Raw genomic sequence first — 23,116 nt, forward strand, 5'->3', positions numbered from 1 at the left:
TTTTTAAATAAATACAGAGATGAAAAGCAGAACATATGTGACATGGCAACCCATTCTAATGAATTGCGTATAAATAACTGGCCTTTTGAAAAGGTGTGCAATACATACGCTAAAGTCCAATTTTGCATGCATATTATACACCAGTCCTTCCTGTTCACTTAATATGGCGCATCTTTTCATGTAATTTTATGTATTGGCTTCTCTTTTTTTAAAACCATTGTCGCTTATGGTTAGATTTGGATAGACCAGACATGATAGAGGCGGCAAAAACACGCTATTCGCAGGTAATTAAACACTTGATCATTTTAAGTTTACTCGCTTAATTCTAAATTCTAGTCATTCGAGACATTCACATGGAAATTTGTGTCATGGGAGGGCTTCTGCGACCCCGCTTGCTTCATGTAATCACGTCAATACTAGAGCAAGATCCTGATTCCGTGGCGCAAATATCTGCTTAAGTTCAGATTTTTCAACTTGTGCATTTCCTGTGGCAACGCTCAATTTCGGCGTGCCTTCGGATGCCTATTCATGTCTTTGCATTGATTTAACATGTAAATCACTCTCGCTTGCCGCCTCTTCCGTGTCTGGTGTGAACGCACAGTTAGGATCATTTTATGTATAGGACTCTCCATTTTTTTTCTATTTTCAAAACATGGTTGCTTGGAGTTGGGGTTAGAGTTGGGGTTTGGGTAAGGATGTCTGAAATGTAACAAGAGGCTTGTCGACTTCCTGCGGCGCTGCAAGAATCGACAGCCGAATGAGGTCAACGTACCACAAGAGCGATTCGAGAAATCATATGGAGCAGTCTGCTTTTAAATCACTCTCGTGGAACTTTGACTTCATCCGGCTGTTGATTCTTTCGCGCCGCATGAACAAGTCGAACAAGCCTAAAGAGTTGTAACCCCAATCAACAATGTTACAAAAATAGAAAAACCAATGAAAAGATGCGTGGTATTAAGTGAATGGGAAGGACTGGCGTATCATATGCAAGCAAAATTGGACTTTGGTGTATGCATTGCACGACTTTTCAAAAGGTGTCCTATTTATATGCAATTCGTGAGAATGGGCTGGACATGAATAAGTTTCAAAAATTAGTGTGCCACCTATAGTACCTAGACAGCATTTTAAGACAACATGACGGCCAATTCAAAACATATTGCAGCAACTTTATGCTTTGTTTCACTTTTAGTCCTATTCTAATTTTAAAATTTTATTTTAAATTTTAAGGCAGCACTCTATGTACTCTTATGGAGAAGGCAATTTCAGAATGCATTTGGATTTTTTTTAAATCATATAAAATGGCAAACGAAACGAGGGATCAAAATTTAGACTTATACATCGATATACTTTAAATGTAAGTATATAAATTAAAAAAATCTAAATCCGACATGAAATAGTTAGCATAACTCTCGCTATATACTGTATACTATTAGTATGCTGCCTACATAGGCAGTAGACAACAAGACAGCCAGCTACTTTTTCAAACAGAGCTTGACTGTACTGTAAATATTATTTACTGTAAAATGAAGGAGGTCTTACTTTCAAAGTTTTCAATACTGTTGCCCCTTCAAATTTCTCATTGGGTGTGTGCGGAGACATTTTTCCCTTGTAGCCATCACCTGCTGCAGTGACGCTCTGCAAATGTTCAAAATATTCATACATCAAATCCCACTCAGTGAACACATTCATTAATGAAATATACAGGATAATATACAGCTCTTGATAACAGCATTTGTTAAATGCAAAATAAATGTAAAAAGTACACTCACATATGCCAGTTGTTTGAGCTCAGAGCATTCGTCGTCAGTGATGACATCATCAAGAACCACTCTCTGTGATCCATTCAGAGCTTCAGAGTTTAACACAAGTCTCACATTCTCATACAGCAATGGACCTCCTACAAACACACATAAACCTCAGTGTGGTTCGCAACTTTCACACATTTACAATACCAAACTTTCAGTAGGTTTAAAAGTTTAAATCACCATCTCTAAGTTCTACAGCCACTGTAACGTTCTTCTTTGCTGAAATTGGCACATAGTCCATCCAGCCATCCGTACCTGAAGGAATCCTACAAACATATGTTTAAGATATGAGAAGAAACCTTCACAAGATAACACAACACTGGTAACTGAAGATCATGTAAGATTCATTGTGTACCTGTTCGCATCTTCTCGACCTCCTGTACTGCTCCAGTAATTCTGATGACAAAGACATATGGTATTACTGTGAATGATTTATCATTTATCAAGTGCTCCATAACAATATGCTTTTGAGTGATGTCAATAAGCGCTTTTATTTTGCAACCCACGTATCATATTGAGATATGTTTTGTTTTAATCAAATCAATAATGGCGATGTCTGTACAGATAAATCAAAACAAAATCTCACCATGAATAGGGTGACCATACGTGCCATTCTTCCCGGAGGAATAATCCAGTCATAGAGGATTATTATTATTATTATTATTACAGAAAGCAACCATTACATTTTGAGGTAAGACTGAAACTACGATTGTATGTCTTATGTTTTTAACTGAATGGTGTATGCGGTCAACAAATACGACTTCCAGAAGACGCACCGAAATCCTGGACAAGAAGCGTCCGGGAAAATGGCACGTATGTTCACCCTAACAATGAACTTTTTGTTTTGTTGTTGAATAAACAGATGTAAATCGGCCTAAGACTGTTGTTAGATATTAACTTTAAACTAAAAGTTATTAACTTTTTTGACTGGTTACCAGTATTTTTTTTTTTTAACCAGAAAGGTCTATTGAGATGGAATATTTATTCCAGAGAATCATTGTATGCTTGCTTGACAATCCTAACACAAGGGGGCGATGTAGGTCAGTTATTTATTCAGCTGTTCTGACCACCTGTTCCCCGTCAGCTGGCATGAGCGCAGAGACATGATGTTCATGTCAATAATAGCGTAAAAAAAAATTGTACACTATATACACTGTCACTGGGGAGGTACACTCAAAGGTTATTTTTTGTACCTTGAAATGTTTTTACAATATTATACCCAAGGACTTATTGTGTACCGTAAGGAACAATTTTGTACCAGTTAAATTTTAGGGGTATTATATCTATGTTTAGTATACCTATAAAGGTACAAACCATTGGGTACCCCCCAGTGACAGAAAATGTCCTTTTTGACAGTGTATGTTGTACTGCTTGTGTAAATAAACCAAACTTTGAACCCCAATTTTGACATACCCCTTCAATGTAGGGCACGCCAAGGTTTTGGCTGCCAATCTGAAGGAGATCTAACTCCTGTTTGTGTCGTCTCAGGTACTCTTCAGCTTCCTGTGGAAAACAATGCAGGGTAGGGTTAGATCAATACCAGAGGTTTGGCTAGCCTCTGGAACCTTACATTTTAAATCAATACCTTGGGAAACAAATACACTATTCCTATCCCTAAATCATACTTGGTTTATAAATAGTTTGAACCATTTTTATTTAATCTTTTTTTGTAATTTTGTACCTTGTCATCTTCAGTGTTCATCTAACTTTAACATAGAAAAAAAGAGTTATTCTTTAAATGAAGAGTTATTCTTTTTTGTGTGACTTATATTTTCTACATAACATCATCCTACATAATGTAAAAATATTGTGTAAAATATAACCCTGATATCTTTAAAGCAACACTATGTAGATTTTTTACATTTAAATAATGTCTCTGAAATTATTTCAGTGATAGAACAACTTTTAACAGGACAAATTGTACTGTTGCTGCAACCTGAGCAGCCTCCTAGCTGCTACAAGCACACTCTGAAAGTGGCGGTGGAGGGTAGGAAACACAGCCCCGCCCCTCCCCCTGCCTGCAGAAGAGTGTCTGATACCAGGCACTGTTGCGCTTTTCAACCACATGGGGGTGCTGTAAGTCATTTTTACATGGAAACTACATAGTGTTGCTTTAATATTGACTGAGTAAGGTCATGTCAAAGATTGAAATCAAACTTTGATGCTCCTGATCTCAGATTAAGAGACTTCAACATGGATTTCACAGATGGGATCAAATTGTTTCTTTTTTTAATAATAACTTAAACGTCTTATCTGGCATTGATTTATAGATAAATTACAGGATGAAACAATTACAGTTAATATGAGATATATAGATAATGACAAAAATATAAACATATTTACATAAGATGAATCTCACAAGTCAATGCATTAACTTTCACTTCACTGCCTGAAATACTGATGGTGAGGTCAGGCTGATCTCACGAGAATTCGTACATATTTGACGAAGTGAATTGTACAAAAAATGCGATTATCATAAAAAACTATAACAAACCCCCAACTTTTACCCCAACGTCACAAGGGCAAATTAACGAAATAATATGAATTATCCACCTCGTAAAATATGTACAGATTGCCATAAGATAGCGTTAGTCAGGTACAATAATTTGCTAAATTGTTATTATGTTGTTGTACCTCTGTTTGATTTTGTACTATTGTACGGTGCAAATGCCAAGTTTGGCTTTCAACCACACAATGTTACGCTTTCTACTCCCATTAGATTATTGAAGATTATCACTAATTGTTAATCTACCTACCAGCTTGTTTGCGGTTTAACATAATAAAAAGATACCCGAGGGATACTTGGCCGTTCCGCAACCTGTGCCATTTCTTTTGCCATTTCACAACAGCCACTTTTTATTAAAGGTCCCTGCATGGTTCTTATTAATAGCAGTATGTTCTTGCTGGGATAAAAGGCTGCAAGTGTGGTTCAGACCGCATTTAATAGCAGTCATGTTGCCCTTGGGAGGAAAAGTTGAATGCTATGAATTTAAGTGTTACAAAACTGCGACCATCAGTAGCATCCGTGGCTTTGCGTTCCCCTTCGCTAATCTAAACAGCTACCAGATTGTTTGGAGGTGATTTCATGTCAGCTTCCTTTTCCAAAATTTGAAGACTATTTTGTCAGCACTGTATCTTAGCTTTAGGTTAACAAGATCCCAGGGAAATCGGGCAATAAGAAGTGGCAGCGTGCCAGAGAGATGGAAACATTCTTCAATGAGGTGGAAAAAAACAATGTGGCTGTAACAATGGTCTTGTATTGAAAGACATAACCAAGCATGTTGGCTCTTGACCCAACAAACATGTGTGCCTTTACAGTGCTAATCGTTTCCAGGATTTTTAATGAAAAACTTTGGATGGTCCAAGAATATGTGCAGACATTACTGTACAGTACATTTCAGAAACCGAATACACTAAACACAATGATTGTTCCAATGTGTTTATGCATATATCATAGACTGTAAAAAAAGATGGACGTAGTGTCCGTGATGTCACCCATTGGTTTCTGAAGATCGTTTTTGAAGCTTAAAGTAGGCGTTGCCTTCCGTCCCATCTTGGCCGCGCGTCATCGCGCATCACTCGCGGATATCCGAAAATGGGTAAAGAGTTGGGACGTGAGTGAAGCTGAGGTGTCTGGTTGCTGAAACCACACCTGCCTAGCTTGATTCTAGTGACCGCAGTGGCTGTTCAACCGTCACTCAAGTGGCCACGCCCTTAATTATGCAGAACTTTAAAGCTTAATATTATTTAAACGGAAGAGTTACAAATAAATGTACCCGCCTCACAGTTGTCATGAAGGGCAAACTTAGCTATACAGGCAAAAAACTATTTTGTACCAGGCTGTAAACATGTTATTTTCTGCTGTAAAGTTGGCCATTTTAACATGGGGGTATATGGGAATTGACTCCCTTTTGGAGCCTGCCTCTAGCGGCCAGTCAATGAATTGCAGTTTCTGGAGCAGTACCTTTTCAAAAAATACACTGTTGCACCAAAAGAGTTCAAATTAGAACCTCAGAGGTACATACTGCTACCAAATAGTAATATATACATACTATATTTGTACTTAAAATCTGAATTATTAACACTGTTTAAGAGTTGGTTGTTCAAAAAAGCACGGATGCAGTATTTCTGTGCCAAATGCACTTCCGCAGTGTTTGTACAAGTTTCGGAAAGTTTATTTCGAACATGAAAGATTCATACGTAACAATCTTGCTTTAATTCTTTATATGGGCAATTTTAGTGCAGGACGTACAGTGGAAATCCTTATATGGGCACTTTAACCGGAATAGCGCACGCACATAGCCCACAAAATAAACGTCACCAAAGAGTTGTGTTGTTGTTTGTTAAGAAAATTTGCCCAAAGAACCCAGCATTATAAAAACAATGGATATAGCACCATTGCACCAGATTTGTGCGTGTGTGCTTGTTTAACGCTGGATTTTGTTGAAATGAGGTGGTCTCAACCGGGACATGAGTTAAATAAAATCGCATCAAATATCTGTGTTTTGTTGGCAATCGGCATGTAAGTGCATATTATGTAAAAAACACAAACATGTAGTGAATCATAAGTTATACAGAGATAGTGGGTTAATGTTTTGTGTGTGATGCTTGCTCGTGACATAGTAATGGCATCTTGATATATCCAGTATCTTTGCTCATATGCATTATTGATAGCATGAGGGTGGGTTAATTTCTTACTGGAATAAAAAGTTGTAAGTGTGGTTAACCGCAACTGATAGCAATGTGTTGCCCTTGGGAGGAAAAGAATGCTATGAATTTAAGTGTTACAAAACTGTAACCATCAGTAGCATCCGTGGCTTTGCGTTCCTCTTCTTTGCAAGGCTAATGTAAACAGCTACAAGATTATTTGGAGGAGATTTGATGTCAGCTTCCTTTTCCACAATTTGAAGGCTATTTTGTCAGCACTTGGCTCTGTATCTTGGCTTTGGGTTAACAAGATCCCGGGAAGAAACTAGAAATCGGGCTAATAACTTAGCTACAAGAGTACCTTTTACTATTAAATCAAACCCATAAATCTTCACTGTTGAGTGTTCATCTTGCATCTCACCTTACGAGGTTGACCATCACGGCCAAGTATTTCTCTGTAATGTTGCACGTTCTCGGTCATGAACTCGTCCTCTTCGTGGAACAACAGATATGAAAGAGCGCATGCCAAAGCCTCCTCAATCCTCCCCGCTAAATACAGAGGAAAGAATTTAGCATTAGATTAAGTTGACGTTTCACACCAAAGCAACTTAAAGTGTGTTCAAGTAAGTGTGCTCTCTTTGAATCGAACCCATGACCTTTGAGCTGCTAACACAATGCTACAGGAACACTATAGTACTCTGTTAATGAAACATCTGGAGCATCTGTTTCTTGGTTTATGTCTCTGATTATTCATTTAATGGTACTGTCGTCCTTTCGCACCATAATCTGATTTCCTTTTGCAGACCTGTGAGTTCGGAAACACTCGCATTCCAAGTCAGTGACCACAATGGAAGAAACACAGCAGAGCTGAGCTAGTGGAAACACGCCACTATGAGACATTCAACAGAGACAACGCACACACCTGTGTATCTGCAACAGATATCACTGACTTTTCTGAATATCCTGGGAGCACTTTGGTTGAGTGATGTACTAGTGAATGTGCAGCTGTGATGCTTTCAAGAAAATAGACATCTTATCTTAACCCCGACTGAATTATTCTTAGGATTCGCCCTTACCTTTTAGGCCAAGTGATTCATTTGATTTCATGATTAATGAGGTTGTTTATCTTTTTCAAATGGCTTGCGTTAGATATAATTGCTGTTTATAATTTTCTTTCAAATCCAAATTGGATTCAGGATAAAAATGGAGTCAGAATGAGCACCATTTACCATTGCAAAAGGATGTGGGTTCGATTCCCAGGGAACACACGTGTACTGATTAAAATGTATAGCTTTAATGCACTGTAAGTCACTTTGAATAAATGCATCTTTCAAATGCATAAATGAAACAGTATATAAAGAAAGACATACCTTGGAAATATGCAAACTGTAGGTAGTCATAATGGAGGGGCAAGTAGTTTTCCATAGGTGACAGGCGACCGGGGCGTGTTGCCAGATCTCTCACACATTCATGCTCACAGTGAAGAACCTGCGTGTAATGATCTGAAACATAAAGATCAACATGAATTAGCTGGCTACATCTCTATTCCTATTTGAAAATTCAGCTTTGTAGACTGTGTTTGGATAAAAGCTTCTGTTAAATGAAAAGTTCAAACCCTCTAAGTGCATCTGTCAAGTTCCCTTAGTTGTAAATATCAGGTAAACCTAATTTAACAGGGTAAAAACTCCACTGCATCTTAATGTAGGCGCGGTTAATATCATTATCTCACATTATCTCATTTTTGAGATGGCATTTCAGCTCTTCAAATGTAAATGTAATAAATGTGAATTAGGCAAAATACTCTTAAATTCAAAATCATGCCAGCATTAATATAAATAATGTTTTTTGTATTCATATATTTAAATTAATATTAAATATGTAGCTTTTTGTTTAATATTTTCAATTAAGTGATATAAACATTTATTAATTAATAAAAAATGGTATCTTGTATTTATTGTCAATAGTATTTACAAAAAAATTGTATAGTTTATTACAGCTGTAATCTGTAACTTATAGCCCAATATTGCCATCTCTGAAACATAAAATTGCAATACTTTACCAATCCATACCTGGGTTGTGAAGGCTTCAAAAGCAAAGTTTAGTAAAAAGGTTAAGTAATCATGTTAAATAATCGGGATTATGATTTTTACTAAAATAATTGGGATTATAATTTTCCCTACAATTGGGCAGCTATAGTTCACATAATGTAAAAGCTAAAGGGGCAAATTAAAATCTGCCCATATGGCTCTCAGTTAGGGCTCGCGGCAATTCCATTTTTCACCACGGGGGAAAATGTGGGGCGCTGTTGAGTTCAGCTTGATCATTTCAGTATAGCCAATTAAGCCGTTCACACAATTTCTAAACAAATTTAACCAACTTTACGACTTAAAATAGTCTAAAAACTCTAAAAAAAAAATTGTTGAAAAATATTAGACACATTTACGAGTTAAAGGGGACATTTCATAAGACTTTTTTAAGATGTTAAATACATCTTTGGTGTCTCCAGAGTACGTATGTGAAGTTTTAGCTCAAAATGCCATTCAGATAATTTATTATAGCATGTTAAAATTGCCACTATGTAGGTGTGACGAAAAATTTGCCATTTTGGGTGTGTCCTTTTAAATGCAAATTAGCTGATCTCTCCACTAAATGGCAGTGCCGTGGTTGAATAGTGCAGATTAAGGGGCGGCATTATACCCTTCTGACAACACAATGGGAGGAAAAATCAATGACCTATTTTTCACATGCTTGCAGAGAATGGTTTACCAAAAAAAGTTACCGGGTTGTTCTTTTACACATTTTCAAGGTTGATAGAAGCACTGGGAAGTTGTGGGAACCCAATTATAGCACTTAAACACTGAAAAAGTCAGATTTTAATAATATATGTTCCCATTTAACAGTTTAAATGTGATTAAGTTAATAAAGAGTTCTATGTTTTCAAGTGGATTCATATTTTGGTGGGGCACTGCCCTGCCTGCCCATACAGATAAGCCGCGCCTGGTTGAAGCCAAACTGGCACCAAACTGGCATTCCAGTGAAATGATAAAATCATTATTATAAGCTTACTGTTTTGAATCAGGGTAAGAAGAGTGATTTTTATATGACTTTTACAGACTGTTTAAAACTGTTTCTAACAATAAATTATTTATTTCTCACAGACACCCAAGTTGAACCATATTATTCAGCTGGGCTCTGTCTATATCTGAGGTGCTGGTGTATTTCATGTGGCAAAGCTCAAGGCCAAAGACTGAATTAGAGAGATGAGAAGAGACAGGGCATGGCAGAACTCGCCCACTTTAAAGAGCATGTTGGTCTGTTTTGACAGGGTAGATTAATATGCAGATTATTTTAACAAGAAAGATGAGAGATTAGCTAACAGAAAACATGAGTAAATGCTACTTTCAAAAGACACATTATGGGATAGATAGGGGGTTATGGTATTTGTGTCGAGTAAGTCTATTCACATAATCACAAAGGAATAAAACTAGTTTTTGGCTTTCTTTGTAAAGATAACACAATGACAACCTGGAAACCATGGAATAGCTCAGCCCATTTGTATCAAAAGACATTTTGTTAATTTGGGAGTAAACGAGTTAAGGCTTGTTCACACGAAAGACTATAACTATAAAGTTGCAAAATAGTTTTATAGTTTTCATCGGTCTGGATATAAGTATAGTTATCATTATAGTTATTGTTTTTTGTTGTGAAAGGGCCTTTACACTGTCAAACATCAAACTTTTATTTTCACCGTGGCTTGCATTTGAAGTCAAGGAACAAAGATGATGTTTGTGTCCAGCATGGAAAAACAGTAACATGAATCAAAGAGCAAACAATAAAAAGATCCTAACATACCATCAATCTGACAAAAAATGTATGCACACACACGCGAGTGCCCTCATTCATACAATAAATCACCGAAAGTGACATAAACATGACATCATTCCGAATGTTTTCCATAGATTCCATGCTGATGAACTCGGAGACGTTCCACACTTCACAAAACCCCCTAAAGCTCACATCAACACTGACAAGTCCCTCTGAGAACAAGTCCTTTCACGATTGACCGTGAACATTGGCTCTTCTCAGCCAGCGAACATGTTTTCCACATTCATGTCACGGTTCAAACATTTGGAACTTGGATGGCTGTCAATCATGCAATAGTATCTCAAGGTCTTCCTCGATTCACTGAAAATAACTGGTCATGAATTGGAAACATTAGCTCAGAAATGCACATTGTTTTATAAGCAAAGTGTTAGCGGACATTATGGCACAAAATATGGCTCCCTGTGGGACTTTATTAGCTGAAGTGTTTTGATAGTCTAATGTTGTTTTCTGTGACTTTCACGCTGCTTTTACTTTACTTTCCAAGATTTTGCGTAAAAAAGTTTTTGAGTCTTTTAAATGTAGTTTAGTCCATTGCAAAACAATAGTTTGGCTTTGTGCAAACTCTTTAATGCAAACCAAACATGGCTCACTTTTAGTCTGTATTACTTCAAAGTTTAGTCTGCTTTGAAGGCGTCAAAATAAACAATAAGATAGTGTTTTTGGATGCACCTGGATTTATATCAAAGCCAAATAAAGCTTTTAAAGTTTTAAGTTCAAAACATTGCACAGGGTGATTACAGAGAAAAGTAATGCCGTTTGAAGGTAGTAGTTGTACAATCATGAATTTCCCCTTAGACACAACAATAACAAATTGTAATTACGGTTTGGAAAAACAACTTGCCTACTTCAGCACAAGGTCACAACCCAAAGGTCAGTCAAGGGAAAAATCACTATTACTGGAAGTACAAATAGTTTTTGAAATGAGAGAAACATGATAACCGCAATAGAAAGTCCCAATGAGCCACTCGAGGCCGGCAAAATTGCCAGAATTCCCTTTTCAGAGCCATAGATAATAGCTCTACCATGTTAAAAGGAAGTGAAACGGTCAGAGTAAAAAAGCATGTGTACCTGAGATCAGCTCATACAGGCTGTATTTGTTCAAAACATGATCCTGTTCCTGAAAGTAATGTGGGCCTTCGCAAAGGGCCCGACACTCCACATCAGCACGGTAATATTCAGTCAAAGCCTCTTCGAAGAAGCTCACAGCCCCTTCATAGTCGTTCTTATCGTAGAACTTCACTCCATCAAAGAAGGCTTTCTGTAAATACAATGATGCATCCGGTTCATGACTGACTGACCTAGCTCACATAAAAAACTTAATAAAAAAAAATAATCAGAAAAACAAATAATAATTAACCAGAGACAGATGTTGATGCTAAGTGTAAACATGGTCTGTCTTTGTAGGGTGTAGATTTGGTTTGAACAGCGTCAACTGTACATCATTTTTTCAATAATCATAGTATAAATGTTGGGGAGTTGTAATTGCTTGTTTTAATTATTGGGAGGGTTACCGCCCACCCATCCCTCCGAAAACTGCACAGAAACTCACCTGATGTGGGCGAGCTTCCAGGTCAACAAAATGTTCCTCTTTTACGCCCTCAAGGGCTTTGTACTGCTCTAAGTCATCGCCCATCTCAACATGCTCAGGGTTGGCCTGGAAATAAGTGTGAGCGGCGGATGCGGCTTTATCCAGCTGGCCGAGCTGTTTAAAAAGAGACACAAAACAGAAACACTGAGAAACCGGCGCAAATTAATACAAACTACAAATGTTGTAGGGCAGGAAGAAGTACATGTGCAAAAAATATGACAAAGCCCGAACCACTGTGATATCTCATTTATTTTATCGGCATATGTTGCGTTTGGGATGCTAAAAGTCTCTTGACTACCTTAACCTCCTAAGACCCGAGCTTTGGTTTGTCTTTTTTTGTTCAGATTTCTTCCAGCTATTTTGGGGTTAGGAAGAACTAATAAATATAATAACCAAATATTTTTCTTTGAACATGAAGCAGTGTAATTGTCCACATTTGTGTACAACAGGTTCCAGTTACACAGAATTATTGTACAAATAAGAAAAAAAGTGATGTCCTCGTATGTGGACATCCAGGATTTAGGAGGTTAAAGGGGACATATCATGAAAATCTGACTTTTTCTCTAAGTGCTATAATTGGGTCCCCAATGATTGTATAGATCTAGAAAATGTGAAAAAGAACAACCCAGTAACTTAGTTTTTGTAAACCATTCTCTGCAAGCATGTGAAAAAATAGGTTATGGAAATTTGGCTCCCCTTGATGTCAGAAGGGCATAACACCGCCCCTTAATCTGCACTATCCAACCACAGCACTGCCATTTAATGCAAAGATTAATTTATTTGCATTTTAAAGGACACACCTACAAAGTGGCAATTTTAAGATATAGTAAATTATCTATGCGGTACTTTGAGCTTAAACTTCACATGCATACTCTAGGGACACCAACGATTTATTTGACATTTTAAAAAAGTCTTATGAAATGTCCCCTTTAACCAGCAAGCCTCCCTTGGTCTACCTTTTAAGAAAGACCATGCTGGTTGACCTTCATTTTTGGCAGATGAACATCATCATCACTATGTTGGTCCAATATCAATACAGCATAAACCAAATAGGGAAAAATGCATGAAAATTCTGTGGTCGCTTTTTAAAGATTTGGCTTCTGATGGTTTTGGAGACTTAAATTAAAAACCTGGGGACTTAAACAGCAAAACAAATTCTCAGAAGCCATCATCTGTTAGTTTTCCAACCCTTTATGAATCACAGACCTAAAATCTGTTTTGCACATTTGGTATTTTTGCACATCTTCCTAAAACAATGAATGGTATAAAACAGACGCCTAAATATAATGAGAAATGCCTTGTGTATTACAAAACAATGCCAACATTTGATTTAATATGCAGAAATCATCTTTCAGCTTTTGCATTGCAAAGAAAAGTACATTAAGACATAGAAAACACCCTGAAAAACAAAATAGACACAAAACACTAGTCAGATTTAGTGATTAAACTAAAAATATACAAACCAATACAGGGTAAAAAACAAAAATAAATGTAAATTATGTTACACAAAATCCAATGTGCAATGTACATTTTGAGGACCTCATACAAACATACAGTCCAAAGCAGACTATTAAAGAAAGATCAATTTAATTTGTCGTTCTTTTGCAACACTCAGCCAAAGGTTGGTGGTTTGTTATCCATCAGGAATGAAGCAGGGAGGATAAGGGCTTAGTGAGACATGCTTGGTTTCCTCTGAAAGGCCAAAGTGCAAACTGCCGCCAACAGCATTCCTTCGTATTCTATCTCTGTCTTTTCCGAAAGACACATTGCAACTGAATTGCAAGGACCCTGACTGAATGCAGGAGGTCTCATTTAAATATGATATCAGATTTCAGGACCCAAAGATCTGACTGAGATGTATAGTCACCGGGCGAATTTGGTCCACACCTTTAAAAAAATCCTCATGCTCTGACAAATCCCGAAACTTCACCGAACAATAAATGACTAAAAAGTTCATAAGGGGGAGATGAAAAATGGCCCAGCTAGTCACAAACTCGCCTGTGAATTAAAACAACTTACGGGACAAAAATCCCAACAAACAACAAATCCTAGGGTTATATTATGAAACGTTCACTGTGTGGTGTTGACATTTATTCAACATTTGATGCGCTTAAAAATGCTTATGACCATTTTATATTAAATGTGAGCCCGGTTTGTGTAAACCCAATTAGTCATTTTTGGTGATTTACTGTTTTCTACATAAAATCATCATATATAATGTAAAGAACATATTGTTAAAATACAACCTTATATGTTTAATATTGACAGAGTAAGATCATGTCAAAGATTGAAATCAATGTGAAATCAATGTCTCGACTTCAACATGGATTTTACAGACAGGGTCACAAACGATGACAGCAAAACAACATACGTTTTTAGTCATGAGCCGTTAGAGAGTCTTGCTGACAGGGAATCCTGGGCATTGGCTACTGTTCAAAGGTATATGTCTCAAAAAATGTAACAAAACGGCCAAAATTTCATGTATGTGACCGAAGGAGTGGATGTTAAACAAAGTTGTGACTCATCGACCCTGTTGAGAGCAAGTATTTTAGTTTTACATCTAAATGACTTGAACAGATGGTTTTACAGCTGCAAGGCTCATTTCACACACGCTTACACACTTAGCCACAATGTCTCCTTTTAGCATACTCTCACACTAAATCAATTACATCCTAAATTTTGTATGTATTCATTTTATATCAAAGGATCCCATAAGAACCCACCGGATCGTTGACAAACAAACTGCGCAACACTTTGGAACCGAACGAAGCTAGCTCTTTTTAATCACATAAACAGACATTTGTTTGCTTGTTTTTTTCTCTGGTAAATATTTACCAGAGAAAGCACCTGTGATTCCTAAACTGCTCTTTAATACAAGGGTTCTCAACCTTTTCTAATTCAAGGCCCCCTATAGTCCATTACAAAATTTGAAGGTCCGCCCACTCATAATTTCAACCTAATAAAATATACTAAAGCATGGCATATCTAGACAAAACGTATATATTTATTTCAAAATAACAAAAAACTAAAGAACATCAAAAAAATTGTTGCTTTAGCTTATTTAATTTGTTGTTTTGTCTTATTCTGAATATTTTTAGGTCATCTTAAGGCCACCTTGAAAGTTTATTGAGGCCCCCTAGTGGACCCCGGCCCCCTGGTTGAGAAACACTGCTTTAATATACACAGCCACAGTTTTTTACCCCAGCCGGAGCATACAAACTGTTTACTCACGAGCTGTAAAAACTGAAAAACATCGCTCTTGATGTGGGATACAGCTGAAGCCAATGTCTCCTTTACATGTGTTTTTTCTGGTAAAGCAGTCAAAGAATGTCAACGGGATGTTGTTGGAACTGCAGCTGCATTTATGTGTTGAAAAATTTTACCCTGACACAGAGAGACCATAAACAAGCGAGAGCATCCCTTAGTGTGCTTATTTATTACACTGTAAAAAGTAATAAAGTTGGATCAACTTTACAAATTAACTCCAATTGTTAACACCTAAAAAATGTTTTTTCAACTTAAATCATTTTACAGAGGCGTAAACATATAAGTTGAAAAAATTTTACTTGTTACCAATTTCACTTTTTAAGTATGTATACACAATTTGGTCACACTGGAATTTGTGCACAAGTCGAGTGCAATGTATTGTGGGTTACTGTACTTTGTACAGTGTGGTCTGATAAATACTAAACATTTTGGTAAATGTTAAAGGCCATACAGGTACACTGTAAAAAGATTTGTTGGTTCAACTTAAAAAAAGTTACCTGGTTACATTCAAATTTACCGAGCCCCTAAGGTGACATAGGAGTAAAAAAATCTAAAGTTTAGTTTTGCGTGCTCAGTAGTCTACTAGTACTAGATTACAATCAACTTTTGTATCTTCTATGAACCAACCTTGAGGTAAACAAACATAAAAATGTACTTTTGAGTATAAATATCCTCATAGGGCATGCTGGGAATTCTTGGGTGTGGACCGGACAAACAAAACTGATGGCCTGTGTACAAATGAAATAACTAAAGCAATTTCCTTTCATAGAGTTCATCAATGTTCTCCAAGGACCAAGCATAGTCACAACTTATTAATGGTTAAACTGAGCATAATTTTACAACAAACTAAGTATTACATTTCAATCTGCAACAAATAAACTTTGTGTTGTGTAATCAGTATGGGATTTAAACAGCCATTTGCCTGCCTTTGATCAACACCAAGCAATATAAAAAGGTCAAATACACTAAAACTCTCCCTTGGTATTAAATGTAAATTCAGTATGCTTACAAAGAGGTTGATTTATTCAATATGAAACTCGTCAGAAGTGTGTCAGTTTTTATTTGGGATACAATGCCAGGGAATGGTGAGAGTTACAGTACTTGTGAGCAAAAAATATTTTCGAAAATGTCCTTGCATCATTATCAAAGCATCTATTAATAATAAAGCACATCTACTGTCTAAACCAAACTGTCATACACTGTAAAAAGTGAAAGCTGCTCTACATAAAAAATTACTATTTGTTAACACCTAAAATTAAACGTTTTCTCAATTTAAGTTAAAAATTTAAGATCAACAAACTTTAAAAAATGACTTTAATTGGTAACGACTAATTATTTAAACAACTTCAACTTAAATTTTCACTTAAAAAACGTCACATGAAAAACTTCACATTTTTAGGCGATACCGGTTGAAGTCATTTTTTAAGTTGATCCAACTTTTACTTTTTACATAATAAATTCAAGTAGAACTAGTCCTCTTTCTAAAGCAAAAACACATCCAATTAATCCCTTCTCTCTCCGCTGCAGTCAAAAGGCCACAGGGCACGTACCACATGTGGAGCACAAGCTTCGGAAAATAGCCTGGGTTTGTGGGAATCCTGTGGATGATGTCATACTTGTGGGGCGTGGCTTACGTACAACTTTTTTTAGTGCTGACAGTACAGCACACTACTCCTTTTCTCTTTGCCCGGGCCACACTTACACCGCATACATGTTGGTTTAATAAGGTAATGTCTAAGGAATGCCTTTAAAGCCAGAAGGAACAGACGACCTCTTTCATTAGAGCAAATACGTGAGAATATAGCATAACTGGAAAAAGCGCAAAGTTAAAATAGGTCTGTAATAACCCCCGCTACTGTATACAGCCAGAACCAAAGCCACAGATGAATGGAAAACTGTTTTCATGGGGTCTGGTTCTCAGGCGGTTCTTTGATTGATTCCTACTTAGAAGAGATGTTCGGCTTTAGTCTGTTTATTTTTAACGTAATAGGAGAAGAAACGTTTTAAGAGTAAGATGTAAGTACAGAGTAAAGTAGTCAATTAAAAGCAATTTAAAAGCAAAAGTCAATTAGAAGCAAAATCTAAAGCAATTTACAACACACTTTTTAAATCAGGTCAAATCATGGGCTAAAATGTAAACCTATTAATATATCTAAAAAGTGTTAGCAATGCCAAGAGACTTTCTCATATAGTACAACAGCTGTGAGAGGCTGTCAATGTAAAAAGAAAACAAATGACTGGAAACAAAGGACCTACAATATCTCCTATCTGAAGGACAAATTGAAAACATCCACAGTTGGGAGAACACTGTAAAAATCTTCACACACAAGGAAACCCTTTCTGAGCAGCTTCAAATGTAGATTAATACACGTGTTTAATAACCCTCATCATTTCTTTTTTCCCAGCATCTCGTCTTTCATGTCACCCAGTAGGATCTGTTGGCCTGGAGCTGAAGGGTGAGTCAGTCCTCTCTACACATCCTTCACATTCCTGCTGAGCTCTTGACCTGAGGGAGGCCGGACCCCTCGGATGAGTGCGGATCAAAACCTGAATTCACGCTGGTTTCCTAATGACCAGATTCCCTGCTGGACAGCCGCTGAGCAAAACTAACACACTTAAACTGATGTGAACTTACAGTATAGTTAACCTCTGTTAGTGGTTTATACTGTAAATTTGTTTTTGTAAAATCTAAAATTAAATTATATAGAATTTATAATTATTTTGTTTTTTACTAACAAAGTTTATGCTTAAAAACTGTTTGGCAATAGGGCAAGAAAATGGGCATGTTTCTTAATAGCTGTTCTTTAAAGGCGCTCTAAGCGAATAATGTGCGACGTCACTTCCTGTTGATGTTTGAACTGTTTTCAAACAGACAGAGCGTAGCTAACTCCTCCCCCTCCCCCTCCCTTCCGTGCTTTCATGAACGCGCCCAACCCCCACCCCCAAATCCTTCTTGTCGTTTATTGGCTGGAATACTTTGTTTTGTTTTATGCTGCTAGGTTTGGCCATTTGTTGATATTGCCGTTTGTGAAGCCTGGGCTGTCTACAGAGATCGCGTTTTTTTACAGTTTGATCAGCGGAAAGGCAGCAAGCAGATAGTGAGGAGATGTTTCCGGTATGTAACAAAAAATGTTTTATGGTCTAAAACGCTTCAATTCGCTTAGAGCACCTTTAAGGAATAGTTCACCTAAAAATGAGCCAAACACACTCATAGTTATGTTAAATAATATCTTGGTTCTTCTTAGTTGTGTAACTGAATAGTGCCCAAGTTTTGAAGCTCCAGAAAGCACATTTATCCATCAATATAGTAATCCAAATAACTTCAATGGGTTTCGTTGTGCAAAAAACGCAGTGAACCATTCTTTTTTTTTGTTCGTTTTCATAGTTTTCTTTAGAGCCAAAATATTATTTATTGTAACTCTGATTATGCATGAGGGTGAGTAAATTATGGCATAATTTTTGGGTGAACTATTCCTTTAAAGGTGCAATGATGCACTACGAATGAGGCGTTTTTATCTACATACACAGTGGGTCCCCTTACATGGAAGTCGCCATTTCACGATGTTTCTACAGTAAATGACAAACTGCTCTATAGAGCGCGATTTGTCACTACGTTGTCTCAGTCGATGACGTGTTTGTCCTGTGGCGACTACTGTAGCTTGCCTATGCATTTAGCCATTAGTTGCAATTCACAGTCTCAGTGCTAGATGCCGCTAAAAATCTAATAAAACTATAGTCAACTAGTGAAAGTTTTATCCAGTGTGTACATCAGAAAGCACTATCAGATGTTTACGGATGAGTTCTTATTCAGGTCAATAAGATCATAATGGCTTCTGCTCAAGTGAAGCATATCATGGCCGTGAAACACATAGGTTGGAAACAAAGTCAGCTGGGCTTTGTACTAAAAAGTCTAAAAATCTAAAGCAGCCCTGGACTTTGTTCACACACAACAGAGCTTTATAATAGGCATAAAGGAGGTAATGCTATCACTGCGCCTGCACAATGCCACCATTCATTCTCCCACGAAACAAGCTAAAGCTCCAGCACCCTCCTATTCCTCCCTGGAGACCTCATGTACTGTACTTTATGTTACAGATGCCCATACAGTATTTAAGTGTGTATGTAAAGGAAAAAGCAAAGGCTACTGTATTGACCCTGTCAGGTGTGAACTTTTCACAACAGCTGAGACCGCAAAGGATTCTGGGAAACCACTGATTGCCCTGCGATGAAAGATTTGTCCACGCTGTCGTTAACAAGCTGTAGATGGGAGGTCTGGTTTTCTGGGATATCATGTTTAAATGTGAAAATTAAAGTTAGTCTCCTACATAGAGGTAAAACTGTATACTTTGATTGCACTGCCAAATGCTTTGGATAAAATGTGTACATGTGTAAACATCTTAGACTGTATAAGTTGTACTTTTGGTATAACTAACTATAACACATTTTAGCAACTGTTCATAAACGCTTTCAAGAAAATATTTGTCTCTCATCTGTTTTGCTTATTTGCTTTGCTATGTGGATCCACACAAAGCAACACGAACATCCTGTCACACAGTACACTACAAAAGTCTGATTGATGTGAAGTCTGTATTCAACTTCTCACTCAACAAGATGTGATATGACAAGTTTCACAGGCGAATTCATTTATCCTCCTCACCAACACCACGACACGAACACCACAACAGCCATTGCCGTTTAATACACAGGTATGTAAGGTCGATTTTGACCAATGACATGATTGTAACAAAGCACAAATACAACCGAAATTAACTATAGCCATATCAGGATAAAATATGAGGCATGATTTTTATGATGTTTGGCTTCTGACAATCTCAATTCAGGCCAAGTCTTATAGCATCCAGAGTATACAAAGCTCGGGTCCTAATTTTTAAGATCACAGCATGAGGCAGTTTGTTAACCCAGGGGGACCAGAAAAGGGGGTTTTGGGTCTGTTATTTTTGGAGAAGTGGAGATCTTGACAGTAGTCTGACTAGCGATATTACTGGTGTGGTGCTGCTGTGAGTTTAGTGGAAGCCCCCCTTAAACCCAGGAGTCACTTGAGCATCTCCCTCTGGGGTCCATCCAGACCCCCTGCCGAAAACAAGACTGGCAGTACTCTGACAAGCGAGTATAAGTGGCTGACTTGGTTGCAACTAAACTCTTCTGAGATGAAAATACAGTTCTTAAGTTGATTAGTTTGGATTCATACTTTTAAAAAGTTGCACCTGGTAACATTGTATGCTTTTCTAGTTATTTGTAGTTTCTAGTAAGTGATTTAAAAGAGAATCAATCAACCAGTTTGTGATAAATGCTTGATAAATTTAGTTGCAACTAGATTTATACATTTCTTAAATAAAAATATTTAAAAAAATTCTCATGCAACATTTGGTTACTACTATATGGTCCTTGGCTGTCACTGGGTCAGTACCCTTTCAAAAAGTACATCTTTACCCCTAAATAAGTCATATAAGTACCTCCGAGGTACATACTGGTACTTCAGACAGGGCTTTAGCCGAGTCCCATAATGCATGTTTAAGCTGTCTTAACTGAAAACAGCTTGCACTGACATTTTAAAATATATGTGTCCCTGGATCACAAAGTCATATGGTTATATCTGTAGCAATACAAACAATACATTGTATAGGTCAATATTATCAAAAATATCAAATAAAGATCATAGTTTCATAAAGATATTTTGTCAATTTCCTACCGTAAATATATCAAAAATGTATTTATTATTAGTAATAATATGTGTTGCTAAGAACTTCACTTGGACAACTTTAAAAGCGATTTTCTAAATATTTTGATATTTTTTTGCACCCTCAGATTTCAGATTTTGAAATAGTTGCCAAATATTATCCTATCCTAACAAACCTACCCAGTCTCATGTAAATGCGTCTAAATAGCACGAAGTGGGAAAATTGTTCACTTAAACTGTAGGACTGGCATATCATATGCACGCCAAATTGGAATTTGACGTATGTATTGCACGATTTTCACACTTCGTGCTATTTATACGCAACTCCGTGAGACTGGGTTCAACAAACCATACATCAATGAAAAGCTTATTTATTCAGATAAATGACCCTTATGACTAGTTTTGTGGGCCAGTGTCACATATCAGTGCCTTATACACATATCAGAATCTCAAGATGCACACCAGTAATGTTTTAGTAGGGTACTACTTAAATGTCCTAACAGAACTAAGCCCTTGTCCTGGCTTAATCTAAACCCTATCCATTAAACCAATCCTTAATATACAGAAACAGACCATGACACATTCGATTCCTGATGTTAATACATCAAGCTCCTGTCATTGAAATACTAAAAAATTGCACAGCGTCTAATGTACCACACAAAAACATCTGGGAAATCTTTTCTTTCCTGTAATATGTTCCACATTTCCATCTGAGGACTACGGGTAACTCCACTCCAATCCTCTATGCACCTTATGTTGATCAATAGCTACAGCTTAAATGTCACAAGGTCACCTTTGGCTCGACTCTCATCTGCTTTCAGTCAGTCTCAAAACATTTTGATTTATGACTGATGAGTGGATCACTTAATAACACACGGGCTGAGGGAAAAACAGTATTCAAATAAAATCCACAGCACATAAAATACAACTACAGTTAGGAGCCAATACATCAGCTTTTTAAAAGATGAACAGCTGACACTCTTAACAATAAAGGTGCTTGAAAGGTTCTTCACAGCAATGCCATAGATGAACTGATTTTTGCAATGTAGATATTTCATTCAGTTTTTGAATAAAACCCAAACGAATGTTTGCTTGTTCAGCATAATCGGCATAAGAATGAGTTTGTAAAGAAATCATTTTTTAAATGCATAAACATACCTTAGAGTAAAATGAGAGCTAAAATAACCAAAAAACAAAATGTCATCTGCTGACCTATGCCCCGCTGGGAATAACTCAGATCAAAGGGTGTAAGTTATGTTTCCCTTACATATATTTATAGGAAAAGAAGGGCATAATGGGATGGGGGTCATAAAAACACAACAGGTCTGGCTACAGAGATGCGTATGTGTGTCAGAGGATCAGGGATCTCGACCTGTGGGGGGATGACCTCACTGTAAGGAGACCCTCGGCTGGTGCCAAGAGTCCTATAGTGCTCGGGAACCTTCTGGAATGATCTGGGACGACTGCAAAAGTTGAAAGGTCACACTCGGCAGGATCTAACACATTTCTCTTACAAAAACAAACGCTGAGACAATTTCACTGACCACCCAGACTGCAAAACACAATGAACAGAATGCAGCCAAATCTGTGTCACATTTTATTGCTTAAGGTTTACAACACAGAAACGTCAAGAATTTGGCAAGACTATTGAAAGCCATTGTCACTACAAGAATCCCTGAAGCATTCATGTTAAAAATCTTCTCGAGTCTCCCACAAAGTGGTTTTAATTTAGGCTACAACTTTGTTTTTTCTTTCTTTTTTGCTGCGATGTGTTTCTAAACAAACGTGAGGGATGGCCTTAAGCTGCACGGGCCTGTAATAATAGAAGTGAATTAGCTGTGTTTCGAGGAGTGCATTTGGTTTTCATTGCCCCAGTTTATAAAAAGCAGACGTGCTCTGTTGGTCTTAAGCTGATTTCTGGGTGCATGCAAACACTTATCACACCGACATTAGGAAACCGCAACAGCTTTTGTTGTGGCTGCACAGATTTCTGGTTACTTCATTAAAACCATAATTTTCTATAGTGTCAGAAACTTTATAGCTTAGTTTAAGACTAAAAATATTGGTTTCAATCTGTGATATGTTATAATAAGAACTAAATTGAAAACCAATTAAAGTAATTAGGTTAAAATGCACATTTTACTTGAAAAATCCTTAGCCAAAAAAAATATTAGTATTGTTAGTGCGACAGTTGGAAATACTTGATCGTGATACTTACAAAGCTTG

At 37.1% G+C, this 23,116-nt stretch overlaps 1 protein-coding gene across 1 annotated transcript in view; it reads right to left on the minus strand.

The window, feature by feature from the left end:
- The window catches only part of p3h2 (prolyl 3-hydroxylase 2), a 50,571-nt gene that overhangs the window by 3,424 nt on the left and 24,031 nt on the right, over positions 1-23,116 (minus strand). The window contains exons 2-10 of the mRNA XM_065247115.2: positions 11,887-12,039; positions 11,406-11,595; positions 7,823-7,954; positions 6,874-7,001; positions 3,219-3,308; positions 2,161-2,201; positions 1,986-2,071; positions 1,770-1,897; positions 1,540-1,635 (exon numbers count right to left, since the gene is read on the minus strand). Of these exons, the coding sequence (XP_065103187.1) occupies positions 1,540-1,635; positions 1,770-1,897; positions 1,986-2,071; positions 2,161-2,201; positions 3,219-3,308; positions 6,874-7,001; positions 7,823-7,954; positions 11,406-11,595; positions 11,887-12,039 (1,044 nt within the window). The remainder of the gene's footprint in view (positions 1-1,539; positions 1,636-1,769; positions 1,898-1,985; positions 2,072-2,160; positions 2,202-3,218; positions 3,309-6,873; positions 7,002-7,822; positions 7,955-11,405; positions 11,596-11,886; positions 12,040-23,116) is intronic.

This window comes from Paramisgurnus dabryanus, chromosome 24 (assembly GCF_030506205.2).
Source record: "Paramisgurnus dabryanus chromosome 24, PD_genome_1.1, whole genome shotgun sequence".
In the NCBI taxonomy this organism is placed as follows: domain Eukaryota; kingdom Metazoa; phylum Chordata; class Actinopteri; order Cypriniformes; family Cobitidae; genus Paramisgurnus; species Paramisgurnus dabryanus.